The following is a 22,305-nucleotide window of genomic DNA, read 5'->3' on the forward strand; positions in this document are numbered from 1 at the left end:
AGAATAGAATAGAACAGAATAGAATAGAATATCTTTATTGGCCAAGTGTGATTGGACACACAAGGAATTTGTCTCTGATGCATAAGCTTGTATGTATGTATCATTTGTGTCTGTATCCTTGCGCCCCTCAATAAATACTTTTCACTTTGGCTGAAGTACTTGGTGCTTTGTACTGTGGGTGTCTGCAAAAAAGCCACTTTGCAAAAGTTAAATGTTTTCTCTCCCAGTTCAGGAACTAGGTTCCTCCTATTCATCTAGGCAACTCAAACACAACTATTTTTAAACGAACATACTGTAAAAACTGCTGAGCAGGCCCTACCCAATGGTTACAGCTCACAGCAGAAGACCAAAAAGGACTGCTAGCAGCCTGCATCCATGGTATAGAACAGGGGTAGGCAACCTTGGCTCTTTTATGACTCGTGGACTTCAACTCCCAGAATTCCTGAGCCAGCCATGCTGAGGGGAAAGGGAGAGGTTTCCAAGCTGAGCCATACTGGCTCAGGAATTCTGGGAGTTGAAGTCCACGAGTCATGAAGGAGACATAGTTCCCCCATGCTGGCTCAGGAATTCTGGGAGTTGAAGTCCACGAGTCATAAAAGAGCCAAGGTTGCCTACCCCTGGTATAGAAATTCAAAAGAGAAAGATCTTGAGACAAAGCTAACTAGCTATCAGCTAAGAAACTCTATTGCCCTATCTTGAGGAGCAGGAGAGACCATGGAGGCAGTGACAAATGAAACTTTATGTCCTGTTGTTGTGTTATCCTTAGAGGCACTTTTTAAAAAAGAACTTCCTTCCTCCCAGTAAACTTAATAAAATAATTGAACAATTTTTTAACCATCATGGAAAACAGCCATGTTTCTGGCACTCTGTAGGCCATAGAGAGAACAGCCTGAATCCAAAGATGCTTTTCAAAAGGTAACTAGACTTTCTTGTTTTTTGTTTTTTTCCCCTTGAAGACATTTCTCTTCTCATCCAAGAAGCTTCTTCGGTTCTGGCTCAATGGTGGGAATGGAAGGATTTATACAGGTAGTCCTCAACTTACAACAGTTCATTTGCTGATTCATCAAAGTTACAACAGCATCGAAAAAAGTGGCTTATGTCCATTTTTCACACTTACGACCATTTTAGCATCCCCATGGTCACGTGATCAAAATTTAGACACTTGGCAACTGACTCATATTTATGTCAGCTGCTGTATCCCAAGGTCGCATGATCCCCTTTTGCGACCTTCTGACAAGCAAAGCCAGTGGGGAAACCAGATTCACTTCACAACCGTGTTAGTAACTTAACAAGTTCAGTGATTCACTTCACAACTGTGGCAAGAAAAGTTGTAAAATATTTAACAAATGTTTTGCTTGGGAAGAGAAAATTGGGGCTCAATTGAGGTTGTGAATTGAAGCCTAGCTGAATTCTTTGAAGTTATCTGGACTGTCGTGGTTCCGACAGATGAAACTCTTCAAAGAATTTCGAGGCATTGTTTACCTTAAAGAATCTTTTGAGTAGCATAGCATTGGCACTAACATAATGGAAGCCAAAATCTGAATTCTCCTCCCCTGAGCACATAGTATCAAAGCACAATTCCCTCCTCCAGTTGACAGTCATAAATCACATTCTCCAATTAGTTTGAAATGCAGGCTTCCCCTCCAGTTCTCCAGCTCGGCCAATTCTTATCATCTGTTATTTCAATAACCTTGGTTCTCACATTAGGTTCAGTATTGTTATGTCTAGCTAAACTCTCATGCACATTCCTTCCCCCCCCCCGCCCCCAGCATCATCTAACTCTAACTCTAAGAGTAAAACAAAAGAAGAAAATGGTTACATCTCCCTCTGAACAGACCTTAGCACTCTGAAGGCAGGTTGTTAGCTCTCTGAAAGTCCTCAAGGCCACTTGGGAGGTCACCTGAATTACCCACCATTCAACCAGAACTGAAGAAGCTTCTTGGATGAGAAGTGAAATGTCTTCAAGGAAAAAAACTAAGAAAGTCCAGTTGTGCCTTTTGAAAAGCACCTTCGGAACAACCATCAGCTGGATGACTGAGAATCTCCATAGACATAGGAAAGGCTAAAGTTTCATATGGCCCATGGATGACGCTGGGTTGTCAGTCTGTGATATAATTTAATTTAATTCTTATTGGTCTTCATGGACGGTGTAAGTTTGGAGAATAGGAAGCAATATGTTGCCGTTCATAAGCTGAATAGCACCCTACCTTGTTTTCTAAGGAAATCCTGAAAAATCTTCTCCTCGGCTGTTGGCTTCTGTTGAGGATCGAAGATCAGGAAGTCTCCTTTGGTCCCACCAAATCTCAAGAAGGCAGGAGACAAGCCCCTTGCTAATGTACGGAGCTTTGTAGAACTGGGGAAAATAATGCAAAAATTGTAAGGCCATGCTTTTTCACCCAAACATCACATCTTGCACACCCTTTGATAGGTTTTTGGCTTAGCATGTTCTGCAAAAAAAACAGTGTTTTGACTTATAAGCTATGATTTATGCATTGGTATATCAGGTGACCCATGTCAGGTATGATCTATTCAATAAACAAAAAGCAATTCAGTTTATCATACTGTGCAAACCCAAACAGTGGCTTTAATTCATTGGAATTAATTTAATTCAAGGGTAGGCAACATATGTATAGCCCCCCCCCCCAAGGAATTGGAAGAGAAATCACACTCCTAAGTTGTGTCTGCAAGCCTTTGAATAGTGGCAATGTCATTTCCTATGGCAGTGAACAAATTTAGTACAGTACATCTCACCGGCCTAAGCAATTATCAAACATTAACATAACTTTTACCCCAAAATGAGGAAATGGGTTAAAAAACACTATCACAGTTTCTTCTAAAAATGTCACAGTGTCACCTGTGGTTAAGTTCCAAGGACCCGGAGCCCTAAATATTTTTTAAACTCTTACCAGAAGTGATTGACTTCATTGTCAATTCAACATATTCCCTCCCAACTTGATTTTAATCCCCGGCTTGCAAAAAGCAAGGAGTAACTCCTTGGTGGAGCAGTGGGCTAATGCCTCCTTAAGTAACACCAGCTGCCTGCAATTAGTGCAGGTTCGAGTCCCACCAGGCTCAAGGTTGACTCAGCCTTCCATCCTTCCAAGGTAGGTAAAATGAGGACCCAGATTGTTGGGGGCAATTAAGCTGACTTTGTAATAATGCCGCTTGGGGGTGTGTGTGTAAAAGCCCTAATAAGCAGGCATATACATAGAATGAAGGCTACTGCTAAGCTTGTAAGCCGCCCTGAGTCTTCGGAGAAGGGCGGGATATAAATGGAATTAAAATAAATAAATAAATAAATAAACTTCCAGCTGCTTGTGTAAGCTTTCAAGCACCCAACACGTCAAACTCTTAAATCAAGATTTTTTAAAAAAACTCAAGGACACCAGCAATTTGCAAGTCACATGATGAGAAGTGATTTACCTGTCAAGTCTCCTGCTCTACGAAGCAGACCAGATTCTTCAGAGCTGACACAGTTGAGTCATTCTGGATCAGCAAAGTATACAGTGCGCTACTTTTAAGGAGCAGCTTCAGGTCACCCTAATGATAGAGTGCCAGGAAAAGCTTGCCTTTAATTGAAGGATAGCTAGAATAGAAACTTCCTGGATTTACAGGTTCATCTGAATGAGGATTTAAGGATTCAGTCTACCCTGTATACAGGTGGCACTTGACTTATGACCAAAACCCGATTCCAAAATTTCTATTGCTAAGCAAGACAGTTGTTGAGTGAGTTTTTCCCCATTTTATAAACTTTCTTGCCGCAGTTGCTAAGTGAATTACTGCTCTTGTTAAGTTGGTAACGTGGCTGTTAAGTGAATCTGGCTTCCCCATTGACTTTTATTTATTTTTATTTATTTATTTATTTATTAGTTTTTATAAACCGCCCTTCTCCCGAGGGACCCGGGGCGGTGTACAGAGGAAGGAAGGTATACAGATGAACAATAAAAATAATAAAAACAATAGTGAAAACAAACTGGGACCCCAATTAACGCTATCATGCCAGGCCGGACTGCTGGAACAGGAAAGTTTTTAAGTCGCGTCGGAAGGTACGGAGGTCGGGGGCCATCCGGATTTCGGTTGGTAAGCTGTTCCAGAGGGCTGGCGCACCCACTGAGAATGCCCTCCCCCTGGGGGCCACCAGCCGACATTCCTTGAGCGGTGGTACCCTGAGGAGGCCCTCTCTGTGGGAGCGCACAGGACAGTGGGGTGCTGACATTGGCAGAAGGTGCTCCTGTAGGTAGTCCGGACCCATGCCATGTAGGGCTTTGTATGTCATTGTTAGCACCTTGAACTTCACACGGAAGGCAACCGGAAGCCAGTGCAGCGCACGGAGGAGAGGTGTGATATGGGAGTATCGGGAGGCTCCCAAGAGTGTCCGTGCCGCTGCACTTTGCACCAGTTGAAGCTTCCGAGTGGATCTCAAGGGCAGCCCCATGTAGAGAGCGTTACAATAGTCTAGGCGAGAGGTCACAAGGGCATGGGTGACTGTACGTAAGGAATCCAGGTCCAGATAAGGCCGTAGTTGGCGAACTAGTCGAACCCGGGAGAAGGCCCCCTTGGTCACAGCTCCTATGTGGTCTTCTAGGGAGAGCTGCGAGTCTAGGAGGACACCCAGGTTGCGGGCCCTATCAACAGGGGGTAGTAACTTGTCCCCGATGTTAAGCAATGGGACGTTCTGAATATCCTGGCTTGCCGGAACGTACAGCCATTCAGTCTTGTCCGGGTTCAGTTGAAGCCTGTTCCTCCCCATCCATTCCCGGACCGCTTTCAGGCAGCGGGACATCACGTCTAGGGCATCACTGATATTGTTTGGAGTTGAGATAAAAAGCTGGGTGTCATCAGCATACTGATGGTACCCTACTCCAAAACTGCGAATGATCTCACCCAGCGGTTTCATGTAGATGTTGAACAGGAGAGGCGAGAGGACCGACCCCTGAGGGACTCCGCAAGCGAGAGGCCTCGGGGTCGACCTCTGTCCCCCTGTCAGCACCGACTGCGAGCGACCCTGGAGAAAGGAGGAGAACCAACGCAGAACCGTGCCTCCCACTCCCAGTCCCCTGAGGCGTCGCAGCAAGATACCATGGTCGATGGTATCGAAAGCCGCCGAGAGGTCTAATAAGACTAGGACAGAGGAATGGCCCCTGTCCCGGGCTCTCCAGAGATCATTCATCAGAGCGACCAATGCCGTCTCCGTGCTGTAGCCCGGCCTGAAACCCGATTGGTACGGGTCTAGATAAACCGCTTCATCCAGGATCTGAGGAAGTTGGTGCGCCACCACGCTCTCAACAACCTTCGCAAGGAAGCGAAGATTGGAGACTGGACGAAAGTTATTCATAGAGGATGGGTCCAAGGTGGGCTTCTTGAGGAGAGGTCTCACCACCGCCTCCTTCAAGGCGGTGGGGAAGTGACCCTCACTCAGAGAAGCAGAGATGACCGCTAGGAACCAGCCTCGTGTCCCCTCTCGAGCTGCATAGGCCAGCCAGGAAGGGCACGGGTCCAGTAAGCATGTGGAGGAGCTCAACCTTCTCATAATCCTGTCCACTTCCTTAGGAGTTACAGGATCAAATTCTTCCCAGATGACGTCGACAAGACTGTCCATGTCTTGTTCTTCCATCTCAGCCCAGTTGGAGTCCAGGCCAGTTCGAATCCGAGCAATTTTATCCAGCAGATATTGACCGAATTCCTCGGCTCGACCCTGCAAGGGTTCCTCCCTCACCTCTTGGTTTAATAGGGAGCGAGTCACCCTTTGCTTGTCAGAAGGTCGCAAAAGGGGATCCCTTGATTCTAGGACACTGCAACCGTCATGAATACATGCCGGTTGCCGAGCGCCACAATTTTGATCAAATGACCATGGGGATGCTGCAACGGTCGTGTGAAAAACTATCATACTTTTTTTCAGTGCCATTGTCATTTCGAACAGTCACTAAACAACCAGTATTTTGATTCACACTGATTGATTGCTCTTTATGAATAACGCTGGACAATTGCCATTTTATGGAAGGTGGTTCTCAGTTTGAAGGGTTACAAAAAATAGACAGCACCTCTTGTTTTAAAGCCTCTTCTGTTTGAAGGAGGTGTCTAATTCATCCCTGATTTCAAGACAAAGAATACACAATAAGAAACCCAGGGACTGCAATGTGCCCATCCATAATTAGAAAGGGCAACAAACTAAGCAGAACCATCATTTCTGAAGGCACAATTTCTCTCCTGATGCTGACAAGAATTGCATTTCTATTTAAATTATAGAATTGCATATGCACGGGCATATGTTTCTCAAAACCTACCTTTTCGAACAAGCTGGCCTGGCCTGATGGGATGGGGTTGGGTTTCATTAATGTGTTTTAACCTACGGTACTTTTTAATGTGTTTTAATTTATTCGTGGGCATTTTGATTAATCGTTTTTAATTTTCTATCTTGTTTTTTAATATGTATTGCCCTGTTCACTGCCCTGAGTCCTTCGGGAGAAGGGCGGTATACAAATAAAATTAATAAATAATAAATAAATAAATAAACTAAGTGTATGCAAATTCTTTGCACGTCTTTGGTTTTTGAAGCTGTCCGTTTTAAATGATGCGCTTCCTTTTCCTTGCCTGGGAAGTGCCGCCCTGCAGTGATGAACCAAAGATCAAAGAATGCCATTGAGCTTGTGCAGAGTGTTAGCCTTCTCCTGGCAGGATATGACTGGCACGGTAGGTTTCAGATCTTTAATGCAGACCTTTGATAGGTGGATTTAATATAAGGTAAAAGGAAGGAAGCTATTAGGAAAGAATGCCAGTGATTGATGACTATCCGATGCAAAGCCTATTTATATTAAAATCAAGGATCACATTCTTGGCACTTTCTTCTCCCACTTTTGGGGGGTCTGTTGGGATAGAAACCTGTCTTTTTGAAAGGATGTTTAGTTTCACCTTCCTACTTACAAGACGAGTAGTCCTCGTCCTACAACAATTAATTTAGTGATGGTTCCAAGTTACAACAGCACATGAGTATGACCGTTTTTCACACTTATAACCATTGCACAGTCTCACGGTCACATAATCGGATGCTTAGTAAGTGACTCATATTTATGTCCAGGTCCATGTGGACACTTTTTGTGACCTTCTGAAAGCAAAGTCAATGGGGAAGCCAGATTCACTTAACAATATGTTTCTAACTTAACTGCAGTGATTCACTTAACCACTGTGGCAAGAAAGGTCGTAAAATGGAGCAAAACTCACTCAACAACTGTCTCACTTAGCAACAGAAATTTTGGGCTCAAGGGCTACCTATAACAGACTAATCTGGTACCACCCTACTTGCTTTTGAGTTTGTCAGAATCAGCTGCCACACAGTGATAAGTTCTCGGTTTACAAAAAAGTGATTTATGACCTGTCCTCAACCTTACATCTGTTGCAGCCAGTCAATTGATCACGATTTGTTGCTTGGCAACCAGCTCGCATTTATGTCCAATTGCAGTGTCCTGAGATCATGTGATTGCAATCAGCAAGCTTCCTGGTCAGTTTTCAACAGTTTTCAATTGGGGAACTAGATTTATTTAAAGACTGTATGTTTCACTTAATGGCTGCAGTAAAGATAGTCATCAAATTGGGTCCAGCCACATGATAACTACTTAACAACTGCATCATTTAGCAATGAAAATTCCAGTCTTGGTTATAGACGTAAGTCAAGGACTACCTGTAACTGAAAACTGATTCAGGATTAAAAATCTGGGTGCCCAAGGCAAAAGAAAGTGTTCTTGCCAAGTTCAGATTTTTCATCTTGAAAAATTCTAGGAACCTAGAGCTTAGATTAACACCATATTGTGATTTAAACTAATGTTCCTGGTTTCTATCACTTCAGTCCTGGAGAAAGACTGAATTTGCTTGATGATGATCAAATTTGCAGAGGCTATAAACCAAAATTTCTTCAGTTTGTGACATAGCCTGGTTTTCAGAGCACACGATGGTCTATTCACAAATCAGATGAAAAATAAACTGCATTGTATCTCGGTTGAAAAGAAAGGGTTTCATCAGTTAAAAACCACGTTGTTTGACGACAACTTCCTTATTAGAGCGAACAAAGCCTCAGATATTTGATAAGGCACTTGAAAACAATAAGTTTGTTTGCTGTTCTACTTTTCCTTTGCTCTTGAACTTCAAGGTTCAATGTCATTAAGCCAAGCAATATAAACATGGATTATAAATATATGCATGTGTTCAAAGAATTCCATCTTCACTGATGTAAAAGGTTTTACGTTCAGCTAAACTTGGAAAGTGCCCATAAATTCCACTTGCAAACAATGGCAAAGTACAAGCTATGCAGGATTCTTGCATGGAAAGATCTGTATTGTAAACCAGAGGTCCCCAACCTTTTGGGCACCAGGGACTGGTTCCGTGGACAGAGGTTTTTCCACGGACTGGAGAGTATGTGGTTTTGTGTGCTGCCTGCATCCCACGGATGGGGCTTTGCTTGTTTGTGTGGACCGGTTGCTGGCATGCTGCGGCCCGGTACTGATTAATTGTTCTAACTGTCAGGAAGTTTCTCCTTAGTTCTAGGTTGCTTTTCTCCTTGGTTAGTTTCCATCTGTTGCTTCTTGTCCTGCCTTCAGGGGCTTTGGAGAATAGCTCGACTCCATCTTCTTGTGGCAGCCCCTGAGATATTGGAACACTGCTATCCTGTTCCCCCTTGTCCTTTTCTTCATTAAACTAGTCATACCCAATTCCAGCAACCGTTCCTTGTAAGTTTTAGCCTCCAGTCCCCTAATCATCTTTGTTGCTCTTCTCTGTACTCTTTCTAGAGTCTCAACATCTTTTTTACATCGTGGTGACCAAAACTGGATGCAGTATTCCAAGGGTGGCCTTACCAAGGCATTGTAAAGTGGTATTAATACTTTTACAATCTACTTTTTAACCATCTTTAAAATATCTAATTGCAACTTATAAAATTTCTGGTCTTCGCTATGATCCAGCTTCTCTCTGTAACCTGCAGTTACGTCTGGCATACTCATATAGATGCTAAGTTTTAGAAATGATGGATTTGATATACACATCATCCCAGCCTCTAATATTTAGCCATTTGGCACACTGAGTCTCTTTGCTCTGTCCATTATGCCCAAATAAAAATGGTATCATTTGTGTGGGATCCTTGTCAACTGTGTACATTCATTCAGATAAGCCCATAGGCCAGGGAACGACCTAGCAGATGTCCATAAATTCACCACTGTAGATTCTTTCTCTTAACTATGGTAGAACTAGCTATGTCTTCTGGAATATGCCTACATTTCAAAATGGAAATGTATTTAAAGAACTCTATGCCAGCTTACGGTGATCTGCTGGAGGACCGGTGTTTCTTCTCAGACTGCTGCCAGGGAGTTTCCCTAATTCATACATATTACATTCCTGAATCTTTGTATGTTAGGCAGAAGAGATATGTGTAGGTGAAAATCTCCTCTATTATTTTCTAGGCTTTACTCTAGCAAACATTCTGCCTCTACCACCCCATTTTCTGCATGCAATTCTCAACTCTCACTGTTCAAAACAAGATGATAACAGTCCGTTGTAGAAACCCAGGCAGTGGGTTTATTTAGTAAGGTTTCTCACAACCTTACTAAATTAACCCATTGCCTGGGTTTCTATAATGGACTGAATCGTAAACTACAACAAGGATTAGGTTCACATAACTTGGTATAAGTATCCTTTGTTTATGGGATTGTGCGAATGTATCTGCTAGACCAGGGGTCTTCAAACTTGGCCCTTTTATGACTTGTGGACTTCAACTCCCAGAATTCCTCAGCCAGTTTGAAGATCCCTGTGCTAGATCTTTCACTGACTTGGTTCAACCTGTTATCCCAATAATACCTGTCGTGATTAATAGGCATGTCAGACTAAGACGAAGAACAACACAGAACAATTTAGCCAGTATTTATGGTAGTTCTTTATCAGCTTATACACAACAGACAGAATGTTGCCAGAGTAAACCCAAAGATGCCTTTCAAAAGGCAACTGGACTTTGTCCTTGAAGATGTTTCGCTTCTTATCCAAAAAGCTTCTTCAATTTACCGGATGAGAAGCGAAACATCTTCAAGGAAAAACAAAGTCCTGTTGCCTTTTGAAAGCACCTTTGGGTTTACTCTTCCAAGATTCCGTCTTTTGGAACAACCATCACCTGGATAACTGAGAATCTCCATAGTCTTTTTTCCAGAGTAAACCTTTTACTACTCTCAGTCTAAAACAGGGGAAGGCAACCTTGGCTCTTTTATGACTCGTGGACTTCAACTCCCAGAATTCCTGAGCCAGCCATGCTGAGGAGAAATGGAGAGGATTCCATACTGAGCCATGCCAGGCTCAGGAATTCTGGGAGTTGAAGTCCACGAGTCATAAAAGAGCCAAGGTTGCCTACCCCTGGTCTAAGAGATCTCCTAAGAGATTCTAGGGAGTGGCTATCCTAACTCTCTTCCTCTGCCTCTTATCCAGCTCCAGGCTGTGTTGTTTCTTGTTTTGTCTGTTCCTTGGAATGTGCTCCCTTCTTCCAGGGAAACTGCTGCTCCATTATAGTCCATCACACAGCCTCCTTGCCATGGGCATCATCTCTCACATCGCCTTTCTAGTTGAAGGACCACCATTAGATAGGCCTTTATATAGAAAGCTAGCATGGTGCAGAGTTTAAGGTGTTAAATGTCACTGGAGGAAAATCCATCATCAGCCACAGAGACTTCCTATCCCTCTTGCTCAGTCCAGTCTAACACCCATAATACTCATCCGTAAAGGTTCTACACCCATTTGCATTATTCAGGTGACCCCTGAGGGCACAGATAAACTCCAAGTGGCCTCAATGACTCTCAGAAAGAGTGCTAATGATCAGAGGACTGCAAGGAATATAAATCCTTCGATTCCCCACCATTTAGTCAGAACTGAAGAAGCTTCTTGGATGAGAAGCGAAACTTCTTCAAGGAAAAACAAAGAAAGTTCAGTTGCCTCTTGAAAAAACATCTTTGGGACAACAATGACCGAGATGACTGAGAATTTCCATACACATCAACCTACCTAACTGGGATGTTGTTATAGAGAAAAATAGGATGAACTACAATATGTTCATCGTCCAGAACCCCCAAGACAGAAACCTAACAATGCTTTGGAGAAATCTTCTAAGAATGTAAAGGACTGTCTAATCCAGTATTTCTCAACTTGAAGATGTATGGGCTTCAAGAATTCCCCAGCCAGCATAGAAGTCGACACATCTTCAAACTGCCAAGTTTGATAATTCTTCCATTTGTTCACTTGGGATATGAACTTTAAGGCCCTTGTTCACCTTTGACATGGCTTGTTCCATTTAGAGCAGGGTTGGATTAGACCAGGGGTCTTCAAACTTGGCCCTTTTATGGCTTGTGGACTTCAACTCCCAGAATTCCTCAGCCGCTTGGCTGAGGAATTCTGGGAGTTGAAGTCCACAAGCCATAAAAGGGCCAAGTTTGAAGACCTCTGGATTAGACCAAGCCATGTCAAAGGTGAACAAGAGCCTTAAAGTTCATATCCCAAGTGAACTAACGGAAGAACTATCCCTTTTCTCCCTATTATGTGTAGGAGAGTGATTGGGTATCTCCTAAGCCAGATCAGGAACTCAGCAACTTTTGCATTCAGACTCAACCACTTCAGGTGCCAATAGAGGTAAGTGAATAAACAGAATGTTCCAATCCAAAGAAGCTTCACAGGTAATTGCAGGTATTCGTGAAACAACTCTGAGGTAGGTGGGAGAAAGGACTTTGGCCTAACGATACGGAAGGGATTTTATTATGCTTAAGATTGATATATAGGGACGCGGTGGCTCAGTGGGTTAAGACGCTGAGCTTGTCGATCGGAAGGTCGGCAGTTTGGCGGGTCGAATCCCGAGTGCCGCGTAACAGAGTGAGCGCCTGTTACTCGTCCCAGCTTCTGCCAACCTAGCAGTTCGAAAGCACGTAAAAAATGCAAGTAGAAAAATAGGGACCACTACGGTGGGAAGGTAACAGCGTTCCGTGCGCCTTTGGCGTCTAGTCATGCCAGCCACATGACCACGGAGACGTCCTCGGACAAGCGCTGGCTCTTCGGCTTTGAAACGGAGATGAGCACCGGCCCCTAGAGTCGGAAACGACTAGCACGCAAGTGCGGGGGAACCTTTACCTTTACCTTTACCTAAGATTGATATTAGTAGTGATACTTTGTAATCATATATATATTTCTTTGTTTATGTGCAAGCAGCTTTGTAGGTGCTTTATATTGGGAAATTAGTTATATAAAAGCAAATGTTTCATGCTTTAGATACAGGTGATTGCTTACATGAAAAGAGCATGGTCAGGGGAGGGGAAAAAGGAGTTATGGTGGAACCTGGGTTGCTGTGTATGAGTCATCATCTAGGAATTATTTTTCTGTACCTTTTGGTTCCTAGTACCAAGATCCGATCTCTTTGTTCTGGAAAGGTATAAAAGGTGGAAGACATCTTTCCTGGTTGTTGCCTTCATATCTCTACCAGCCACAAAGAGAGATGGGGTCACCCAACTCTATTTTGATCAAAATAAAAGTTGTTTGCTTGTTGAAACCTCGGCTCAGGAGTTTCTTTGGCTCTTTTAAATTCCTGAGTAATGTTGGGGCAATTGTGAGGCTAAGTGTAAAGCCTTACAATACCTTATCTTCTTCACTCTATTTTTTTTTTTGCATTTAATGTTGCAGGTGTTTTGCAGAATAGCGCCCACAGGATAAATTTGCACAGAGCATTGTTCAGGGACAAAGACAAGGCTAGCAATGTGAGGTTAAGAAATAAAATTGGGGTTACAAGGTGGTTTATTGATTTGATTCTCACGCAGCTTTTCTGTTCTCACAAGCCTTAATGGGGATGTTGCAATTCTCTTGCAAAAAAAAAAAGGCTGAAATGCAGTTTATCATATACCTGAAAAAATAGATATTCCAGCACTCTCTCTCTCTCTCTCTCTCTGAAATATAATCTTTTCGGTCTGCAAGGATTGCACTGTAAAGAACTGTAAAGAAAGGATAATTTATTTATTTATTTATTTAAATTCCATTTATATCCCGCCCTTCTCCGAAGACTCAGGGCGGCTTACAAGCTTAGCAGTAGCCTTCATTCTATGTATATGCCTGTTTATTAGGGCTTTCACACACACCCCAAGCGGCATTATTACAAAGTCGGCTTAATTGCCCCCAACAATCTGGGTCCTCATTTTACCTACCTCGGAAGGATGGAAGGCTGAGTCAACCTTGAGCCTGGTGGGACTCGAACCTGCACTAATTGCAGGCAGCTGGTGTTACTTAAGGAGGCATTAGCCCCCTGCTCCACCAAGGCTCTTAATGAAACCAAAACTGTGCCATGCAACTATGCCAGAGATAAATCGGTCTCAGAATATGCAGTTCTATCGAGAAGAATCATCCAACAATACATTTCTTGCTGGATTCATTTAAGAGTATTGTCAGGGAACTAAAACAGTGGGCAGAGATGGGGACAGCAGGATTCCCGGGTGTCTATCTCACCAGCCAAACCACCAGGAAGGAACTACAGGAAATGGCAAAGCAAGTTCTTTAGCCAGGCAGATAATTAAGAGGACAATTGTTCGAGGGAGATAATTATAAAGGATGATGTCATCTCATTCCTCCTACACCAGTATGTCAAAATGGACACATGAATAAGGAGTACATGTTGTCCTTGACTTATATACCATTTAGTGACCTTTCAAAGTTACAATAGCACTGAAAATAAGTCACATGACCATTTTTCACACTTATGACCATTGCAACATCCCCGTGGTCACACAATCAAAATTCAGATGCTTGGCAAATCATATTTATGATGATTGAAGTGTCCCGGTGTCATGTAATCACCTTTTGTGGCCTTCTGACAAGCAAAGTCAATGGGGAAGCCAGATACACTTTAGAACCATTTTACTAAAGTAACAGCTGCAGTGATGCACTTAACAACTGTGGCAAGAAAGGTCATAAAATGGGTTTGCACAACACCCAGAAATTCAGACAATGATATGCTTAAAGTTTGCCAACCCTTCCAAGCTACAAAGTAACCAGCAAACTTATACAGTACCAAGTGCATGTTCTTTAGAATGAAAAGCAAAGAAGACACTTAAAGTTTGGATTTTTCATCTCTGATAGCTACCCGTCTCCAGTGGTGGGATTCAAATATGTGAACAACCGGTTCTCTGTGTGGATGCCACTCCCGGAAGTCCATTCTGGGCCTGGGCATCAAAAAAATTCTGCCGAAATGGTGTGAACTGGCTGAATCCCCACCACTGCCTCTCTCCCAAGGAGTTTAGGTTACATGGATGGCCATCTCATGTTTTACAACAACCCTGTAAGGTAGGTCAGGTCGAGCACAGCTTAACTAACCCATGGAGCCAAAAATATTTGAATGGGCTCTGCTCTACTCTCAGTGGGTTCAAATAAAGTCTCAGATCTACCCCGCCTGCACCCAGCAGTACACTCATTCATAACTTGTCAACAGTCCTGCTCTCCTATTTAACAAAGGACAAGATTGTTAGGGGACTCGAGGCTAAAACATAAAGAATAATTGCTGGAATTGGGTATGTCTACTCTAGACTCTAGTCCAGGGGTGTCAAACTCAATTTCATTGAGGGCCGCATCAGCACTGCGGTTGCCCTCAAGGGGCCGGGTGGGTATGGCCTGGGTGGGCGTGGCCTACTGGGTGGGCGTGGCTAGAGTGCGTATGGCCTACTGGGTGGGCATGGCCAGCTCTACATCGTTCGCATCAAGGGTGCCTATGGGGGCCTGGGCAGGAGTGGGACAGATCTGAGGGTCTCTGGTGGAAGGAGGGTCTCTGGGCCAGGGCCAAGGCAGTGGGGGCTGTTCCCTCACTGTTTCCAGGATGGCTTCGCGGGCCGCATGAAACCACTTTGCGGGCCGGATCTGGCCCCCGGGCCTTGTGTTTGTCTAATGAAGAGAAGGGCGAGGAGTGACATGATAGCAGTCTTCCAGTATCTCAGGGGCTGCCCCAAAGAAGAGGGAGTCAAGCTATTCTCCAAAGCACCTGAAGGCAGGACAAGAAGCAACGGATGGAAACTAACCAAGGAGAGAAGCAACCTAGAACTAAGGAGAAATTTCCTGACAGTGAGAACAATTAACCAGTGGAACAACCTGCCTCCAGAAGCGGTGAATGCTCCAACACTGGAAGATTTTAAGAAGAGACTGGACAGCCATTTGTCTGAAAGGGTAGAGGGTTTCCTGCCTGAGCAGGGGGTTGGACTGGATGACCTCCAAAGTCCCTTCCAACTCTTGTCATTCTCTTACACTTCTCCGGCTCGGTTGGGGCTTGCCAAGCATTAAAAAAAAAACAACCCCAGGCGTTTCGGGTTCCGACGCCGCAGGCAGCCAGGGGCTCAGGTGCTGCTTTCCCAAGCGAGATTGGCTGCTGCTGGTGGGGAAGGTTGGGGTTCGTCCCCGTCGGTCCGAAGATCTGCCCGTGTCGCCCGCGGGCGCCGGCTTACCTACCCGAGGAAGGTGATGTACTTGGGGTGGGTGATGAGGTTGGAGTCGAGGGTGACGGAGAGGAAAAAAGGGCTGACTTTCCGCACCGGCTCGCGGCTCAGCTGGAAGCTCAGCGCCGCCTCGTCCTCCCTTCGGCCCGGCTCGGCTGGCCACGAGCCCGCCGCGTCCCGCACCGGCCAGCCGCAAAGGTGCAACAGCGGCAGCAAGAGGAACAGCAGCGGCGGAGGCGGCATCTCGAGAGGCGGCGAGGAAAGCGCTCCGCTTGACCTCGGCTCGGCTCGGCTCGGCTCGGCTCTGCTCGGCCGCCGGAGAGAGGCGAGCCCGCGGTTCCCCCGCCTCAGCCGCTGTGGCGCTCGGCCTCCCGCGAGTGAAGGACGGCCGGCGTGGAGCGCGGCGGCCGGCTGAAGGGAGGCGAGGCGCCGCGGAAGGAGACTCCGCCCACGCCCAGCTGCGGCCCTCACGCCCTGCTTGAGGTGTGCTCCTCATCCCTCCTTGCTCGGCTGCTAACCGTGGTTAAAAACAAGCCAGGGTTTGGCGCAAAAGCCGTCCTGGGAGAAGCTTTTTTTATTATTATTATTGAAAAGTTTTACAGTACATTCTGCCTCTACCACCCCATTTTCTGCCTGCAATTCTCAACTCTCACTGTTCAAATACAAGATTTAATTTTAATTTTTTTTTAAATTTTAATTCCATTTATATCCCGCCCTTCTCCGAAGACTCAGGGCGGCTTACAAGCTTAGCAGTAGCCTTCATTCTATGTATATGCCTGCTTATTAGGGCTTTCACACACACACACCCCAAGCGGCATTATTACAAAGTCAGCTTAATTGCCCCCAACAATCCGGGTCCTCATTTTACCTACCTCGAAAGGATGGAAGGCTGAGTCAACCTTGAGCCTGGTGGGACTCGAACCTGCACTAATAATTGCAGGCAGCTGGTGTTACTTAAGGAGGCATTAGCCCACTGCTCCACCAAGATGATAACAGACCGTTGTAGAAACCCAGGCAGTGGGTTTATTTAGTAAGGTTTCTCACAACCTTACTAAATTAACCCATTGCCTGGGTTTCTATAATGGACTGAATCGTAAACTACGACAAGGATTAGGTTCACATAACTTGGTATAAGTATCCTTTGTTATTGGGATTTTTTTTTATTGAAAAGTCTTACAGTACATTTTATTTTTAACAAAACAAAACCAAACCCCTCCCCACCCCCTCCCCTCGTCCCAACCCTCCCCAACACCTCCCTCCCTCCCCCTCCCCCCTCCCCGACTTCCCAGAGCTAAATACAAGGTATAAAAGTACAAACAATCATAGTCTACCTGACAGGGGTCTTCAAACTTGGCCCTTTTATGACTTGTGGACTTCAACTCCCAGAATTCCTCAGCCAGCAAAGCTGGCTGAGGAATTCTGGGAGTTGAAGTCCACAAGTCATAAAAGGGCCAAGTTTGAAGACCCCTGGTCTACCATATGCAAACAACAATAAACTATTAAATCTATCGCACTTTAACTCTTAGAAAATAACTACAAGCCATATAAATATCACATCGATACTTATTCAAATGCTAAGTGAAACTTTTTAGTCCCATATTTATTCTGGATGTAATCAATCCATTTTTTTCCACTCCACAATATATCCCTGTTGCGAATGGTCTTTCAAGTACGCGGAGATCTTTGCCATTTCCGCCAGGTTGGAAACTTTTAAAGTCCATTCTTCTATAGTCGGCAGTTCTTCCTTCTTCCAATATTGCCCTACTAAAAGTCTTGCTGCCGTAATTAAATTCAACATCAACTTAGTGTCCACAACAGTAGTATCATTAATAATGCCCAGTAAAAACAATTGCGGACAAAACTTTATCCTTTTTGGGAGAAGCTTTGTGGGGCGGGGGGGGGGGGCGGGGGGAAGGCTCACTAGAGGAAAAAGTGGCTTCAGGAATGGCGCGGATGGCGCTTTCTGGGTAGCCACAGGATTGTAGTTTGCCCTTGCATCTCTCTGCAAGGTTTGGCAGCTTCCCTCTTCTCTGGTGCTCCCCTGACCTTGGTTTTCCCTCCAAGGAAGTACAGGTGGTCCTCGACTTACAACAATTCGTTTAGTGACTGTTCAAAGTTACAAGGGCATGGGGGGGGAAAGTGACCGTTTTTTCACACTTACAGCCATTGCAGCATCCCCATGGTTGCCTGAACAAAATTTGGATGCTTGGCAACTGAGTCGTACTTATGATGGCTGCAGTGTCCCGAGGTCACGTGATCCTCTTTTGCGACCTTCTGCTAAGCAAAGTCAATGGGGAAGCCGGATTCTCTTAACCACCGTGTTCCTAACTGAGCAACTGCCACGATTCACTTAACAAATGTGGCAATAAAGGTCGAGGCAAAATTCACTTAACAAATGTCTCACTTAGCAACAGAAAGGTTGGGCTCAATGGAGGTCGTAAGTCGAGGACTGCCTGTACTAACTGAATCTAAAATCAGTTTGGTTCATTTTAATATTTTCATGTTTATTATACTGTGGCTTTTACCATGTTGTGAACCGCCCAGAGTTGCTTCACAGTCAGATGGGCAACATATACATTTATTAACATAAATTCAATAAAATAAATTTTAAAATGTATATTAAATGAATGAATAAATTTAATAAGTAACTAACTAACCCATCCCTGAGGGGTCCCTAGTGCTTTCTGAACTTGGTTTTTTCCTTCCAGACCTTTCATTACCCAAACTAGGTAACATCATCACTCCTCATTTCAACTTTGAGCTACAACTGTTTTTCTCTATAAATAAAATCTTGGTTTAGCCTTTTGAAGTAACCGCAACCAAGAGCAGGGGTGTCAAACTTCTGGCCTGCGGGCCAGATGCATCATGGCGAAACCACGCCCACCCCATTGCCGGCAATGGAAAAAAAGTTGTGACACGTTGTGACACGTCACGTGATGTTGCGAAGTTGACACCCCTGACCAAGAGGTTTTTGCAGCCATGGCCTGAACCCAACCCTTCCGAGCACAGAAGACTTTCATTTAGTGGCACTAAAAACAAAATGAAAAAGTGGCATTTTGCTAATTTTGCACATTTTGGAAGTAAGAAATTTGCACCCTGTGTTGGGGCATGTGAAAATAAATAACTGCCATTTTGTATTTAACGTGACTCCTTGGGCATCCGGACATGAGTGATGTCACAACATAATTTGTGTCTGTACAGTGGTGTAATGCTACCCATGATGTCATTGTGGCTTCTCCTTGTCATCCGTGTGAATTAATTGCAACAGCCGTTTTCTTTGGTTGTTAACTGAAAGGGGAATTAGCTAGGAGAAACAATACATTTTGAGAAAGCAGAAAAAAGGATGTGGAATGAATTAGTGGGCAGGTTTTCAAGGAATGGAAAATTATGTTTTACTTTCTCAACTTTACGTTTTAACCTGGAAGCCTGTACTTTTCAGCCAGCACCAATGAAAACAATTGAGACCAATTTGGAGAAACTATGGAATAAAGATGGTCTTGTTGTTGAAGAGTCCTTAGAAGTTAAATAGATAGGACTTTTCTCCAGTGCTTTTGTGGTATGTTGGGACTTTGTGATTGGCCTGCCTATCACAACAATCATTTATGAATGTCCATAAATGTATTATAAAGATTCCAAGCAAGTAGTCATCCAAAATGTTTGAAGATGCCTGAACATACAATTTGAATCACCTCTTTGTAGCCTTCCTAATCTTCTCTAATCAGGAGAATCTGGTGGACTCTAAGTCAGCACAATGTCCCCAGTTTGACATCTTTAAATACAGTATATTGGGAGTGCATCTTGCAGAATTCCCAGGATTTGACTATTTTAGCTGGAAATTGTGGGAGATACACTTCCAACACATTTAGGGAAAAACAGATGATAGTTTTACGCAACTTTATCAGAATTCGACCTAATTTCTAAGCAGCATGATAGGATTGGAGTCCCATTCAACTTTCAATTCACTAAGCAGTTTGGGAGAAAACAAATGTGTTTCTTACTGGCTTCAGAGATTGTAACAAACCTGTTTCTCAACAATTTCCAGATCTGTGGACGACAACTCCCACAATTCTTTAGATTGCATGGCTATTGCTAAGAATTCCGAGTTGCTTTACTATGTGGAAGTTGTCAAGTTGGAAAAACTGGGCTAAGTCATGTGTCTTCTTATATCTTGGCTTAGCATGGCATGAAAGTCATTGTGGTTTGTTCAACTAACCATTGGCAAGCAGTTCCTTTGAATGATGGATAAACCCAGCCTTTGTATTGGTGCCCAATTTGTGCTACTCAGCACCTAGTCTAGTGTTTTTGTATTTTAGGACAGATGAAAATCTGTTTTATTTAAAGACTGCATCTGGCTAAACTAAAATGTGATATGCGATGCCGGGTTGTGCAAATGGACAGGATGGTTTGATAAAGCTATGACTGTAGTGTAAATTTTGCTGGAGGAAGCTACTCTGATGATGATTTTACTCAATCCTCAGTGTTGCAGAACTGTTGCTGTGCTGGCTCAGGAATTCTGGGAGATGAAGTCCAGGAGTCGTAAAAGAGCCAAGAAGTGAGAGGGTATTTTGTTTGTCCATGTATAAGTAAGTGCACATAGTCCATTTTGGATGGTCCAAGTGCAGGCAGGATAAGTAGAAATAGGTTTTCTCTATTACCATTTGAATCTGTGATCGTATTGCAAAGCTTATACCTCAGGTATTTCCTTAATAGATAAAAAAAATTATCCGGCTATTACACAGCCTTGCCAATATTTACAATTGCCTCCTTAAATGTTTCAGAGATTTCTCCACTCAAACCTACATTCATTGTTAGTATTGGCCTTCTTTCTTTTTAGCCAGTGATCTTCCAGTGCTTTCATTTTGATCTTTTTTTTTTTAAAAAAAATAGATTTTGTACAAATGCACATTCCCTAAGAAAACAAAGTCAGATATCTTTGTATGTGAACCAGGCCAACGTACAGTATTTAGCCACTATGTGGGTGGCTTTTCTTGAGCCACTGTGATTAATAATTATAGTTTACGTGTTGTATAGAGCCTCTGTGGGTGTGTGGTTTTGCCTGTGCTTGTAATGGCTACCTTTTAAAATCTGTACATTTTGCTCATATATTTTTCAGTCTTGTTTGGGATGGCTTTTATTTTTTAACAATCAGTTTAAAATATTCAAAACCAATTAATTGGCACAGTATATCAAACCATGAATTAGCCATTAGACATGATTTGGCAAGGTACTCTATACTAAAATAATAATAATAATAATAATAATAATAATAATAATAATAATAATAATAATAATAATAATAATAATAATAATAATAATAATAATAATAATAATGTTTTGCGCAGCAAAATCGCGCAAACTGATTACACAGCTAGACATGATGGAGTTGCTAAACTAATCCACTGGGCATTGTGTAAAAAATACGACTTGCCTGTGTCCGAAAAGTCGTGGGAACATAGGGTGGGAAAAGTTGTCGAGAATGAGAGGGAGATTTTGTGGGACTTCCAAATACAGACAGATCGCCATTTGGAACACAACACGCCAGATATCGCAGTTGTAGAGAACCGAAGCTGATTGATATCGCTGTACCAGGAGATGCCAGAGTCGAAGAAAAAGAACTGGAAAAAATTACAAAATACTGCGACCTGGCCATCGAAACTGCGTGATTATGGATGAAACGTGTAACAGTGATACCCATTGTCATTGGGCCACTGGGAACTATGTCGAAAAACTTTGCAAAATACATCAAGAAATTGTAGCTTCCTGCAATAACTCAAGCAAAGCTACAAAAAATTGCAATGATACCTAGGATGCTGGCAGCAACCAGTGTCTACCATTAGTGCCAGTCAATTTGAGTGTTCAGTTGACTGAGTTTCATGTTTAATGAATAAAATAATAATAATAATAATAATAATAATAATTTGGAAGGGACCTTGGAGGTCATCTAGTCCAACCTCCTGCTCAGGCAGGAAACCCTATACCATTTCAGACAAATGGCTGTCCAGTCTCTTCTTAAAAACTTCCAGTGTTGGAGCATTCACAGCTTCTGGAGGCAGGTTGTTCCATTAGTTCAGGGGTCAGCAACCTGAAACAGTGAAAGAGCCACTCGGAACCGGTTCCCTCACAAAAGGAAAAACTGGGAGCCGCAAAAAATGTGTGCGCATGTGCGTACATGCGCAGAACAGGGTTTGACTGAAGAGTGGAGCCAAGGCGAGATATGCACCTACCCTGCATATTTGAATTGATTGGTTGAACTTTTTTAGTCCCACTTTATTATTATTTTTGGACTGCACATGGCAGAGGACTGGGAGCCGCAGGAGACGGCTGCATGTGGCTCCGGAGCCGCAGGTTGCAGACCTGTGCATTAGTTAATTGTTTTGTCAGGAAATTCCTCCTTAGTTCCAGGTTGCTTCTCTCTTTGATTGGAACACTGCTGTCTTGTCACCCCTCACCCTTCTCTTCATTAAACTAGACATACCCAATTCCAGCAACCTTTCCTTATGTTTTAGCCTCCTGTCCCCCAATCACCTTTGTTGCTCTTCTCTGTACTCTTTCTAAAGTCTCGACATCTTTTTTACATCGTGGTGACCAAAACTGGATGCAGTATTCCAAGGGTGGCCTTACCAAGGCATTGTAAAGTGGTATTAGTACTTCACGTGATCTTGATTATGGTTGGCTTGAATATGGTTGGCTAGTTTTTGGTACTAATACATAGTGTGAACATAGCCAGGGAGTTAATTACCCAGATAGACTAACTATTTGAAAGCATATTTGATATATCATTAGCAAATATAGACATTATGTCAATTATGCCATTATAATTCTCCCGATAATCTCCAAAATA

General features: G+C 43.5%; 1 protein-coding gene across 1 annotated transcript in view; it reads right to left on the bottom strand.

Moving 5' to 3' along the window:
* Nucleotides 1–15,827, bottom strand: part of HPSE (heparanase) — a 32,870-nt gene extending 17,043 nt beyond the window's left edge. The window contains exons 1-2 of the mRNA XM_081332878.1: nucleotides 15,478–15,827; nucleotides 2,208–2,353 (exon numbers count right to left, since the gene is read on the bottom strand). Of these exons, the coding sequence (XP_081189004.1) occupies nucleotides 2,208–2,353; nucleotides 15,478–15,707 (376 nt within the window). The 5' untranslated portion in view covers nucleotides 15,708–15,827. The remainder of the gene's footprint in view (nucleotides 1–2,207; nucleotides 2,354–15,477) is intronic.
* Nucleotides 15,828–22,305: the final 6,478 nt, after the last annotated feature.

Source organism: Vipera berus, assembly GCF_964194415.1.
Source record: "Vipera berus genome assembly, chromosome: 7".
Lineage (NCBI taxonomy): Eukaryota > Metazoa > Chordata > Lepidosauria > Squamata > Viperidae > Vipera > Vipera berus.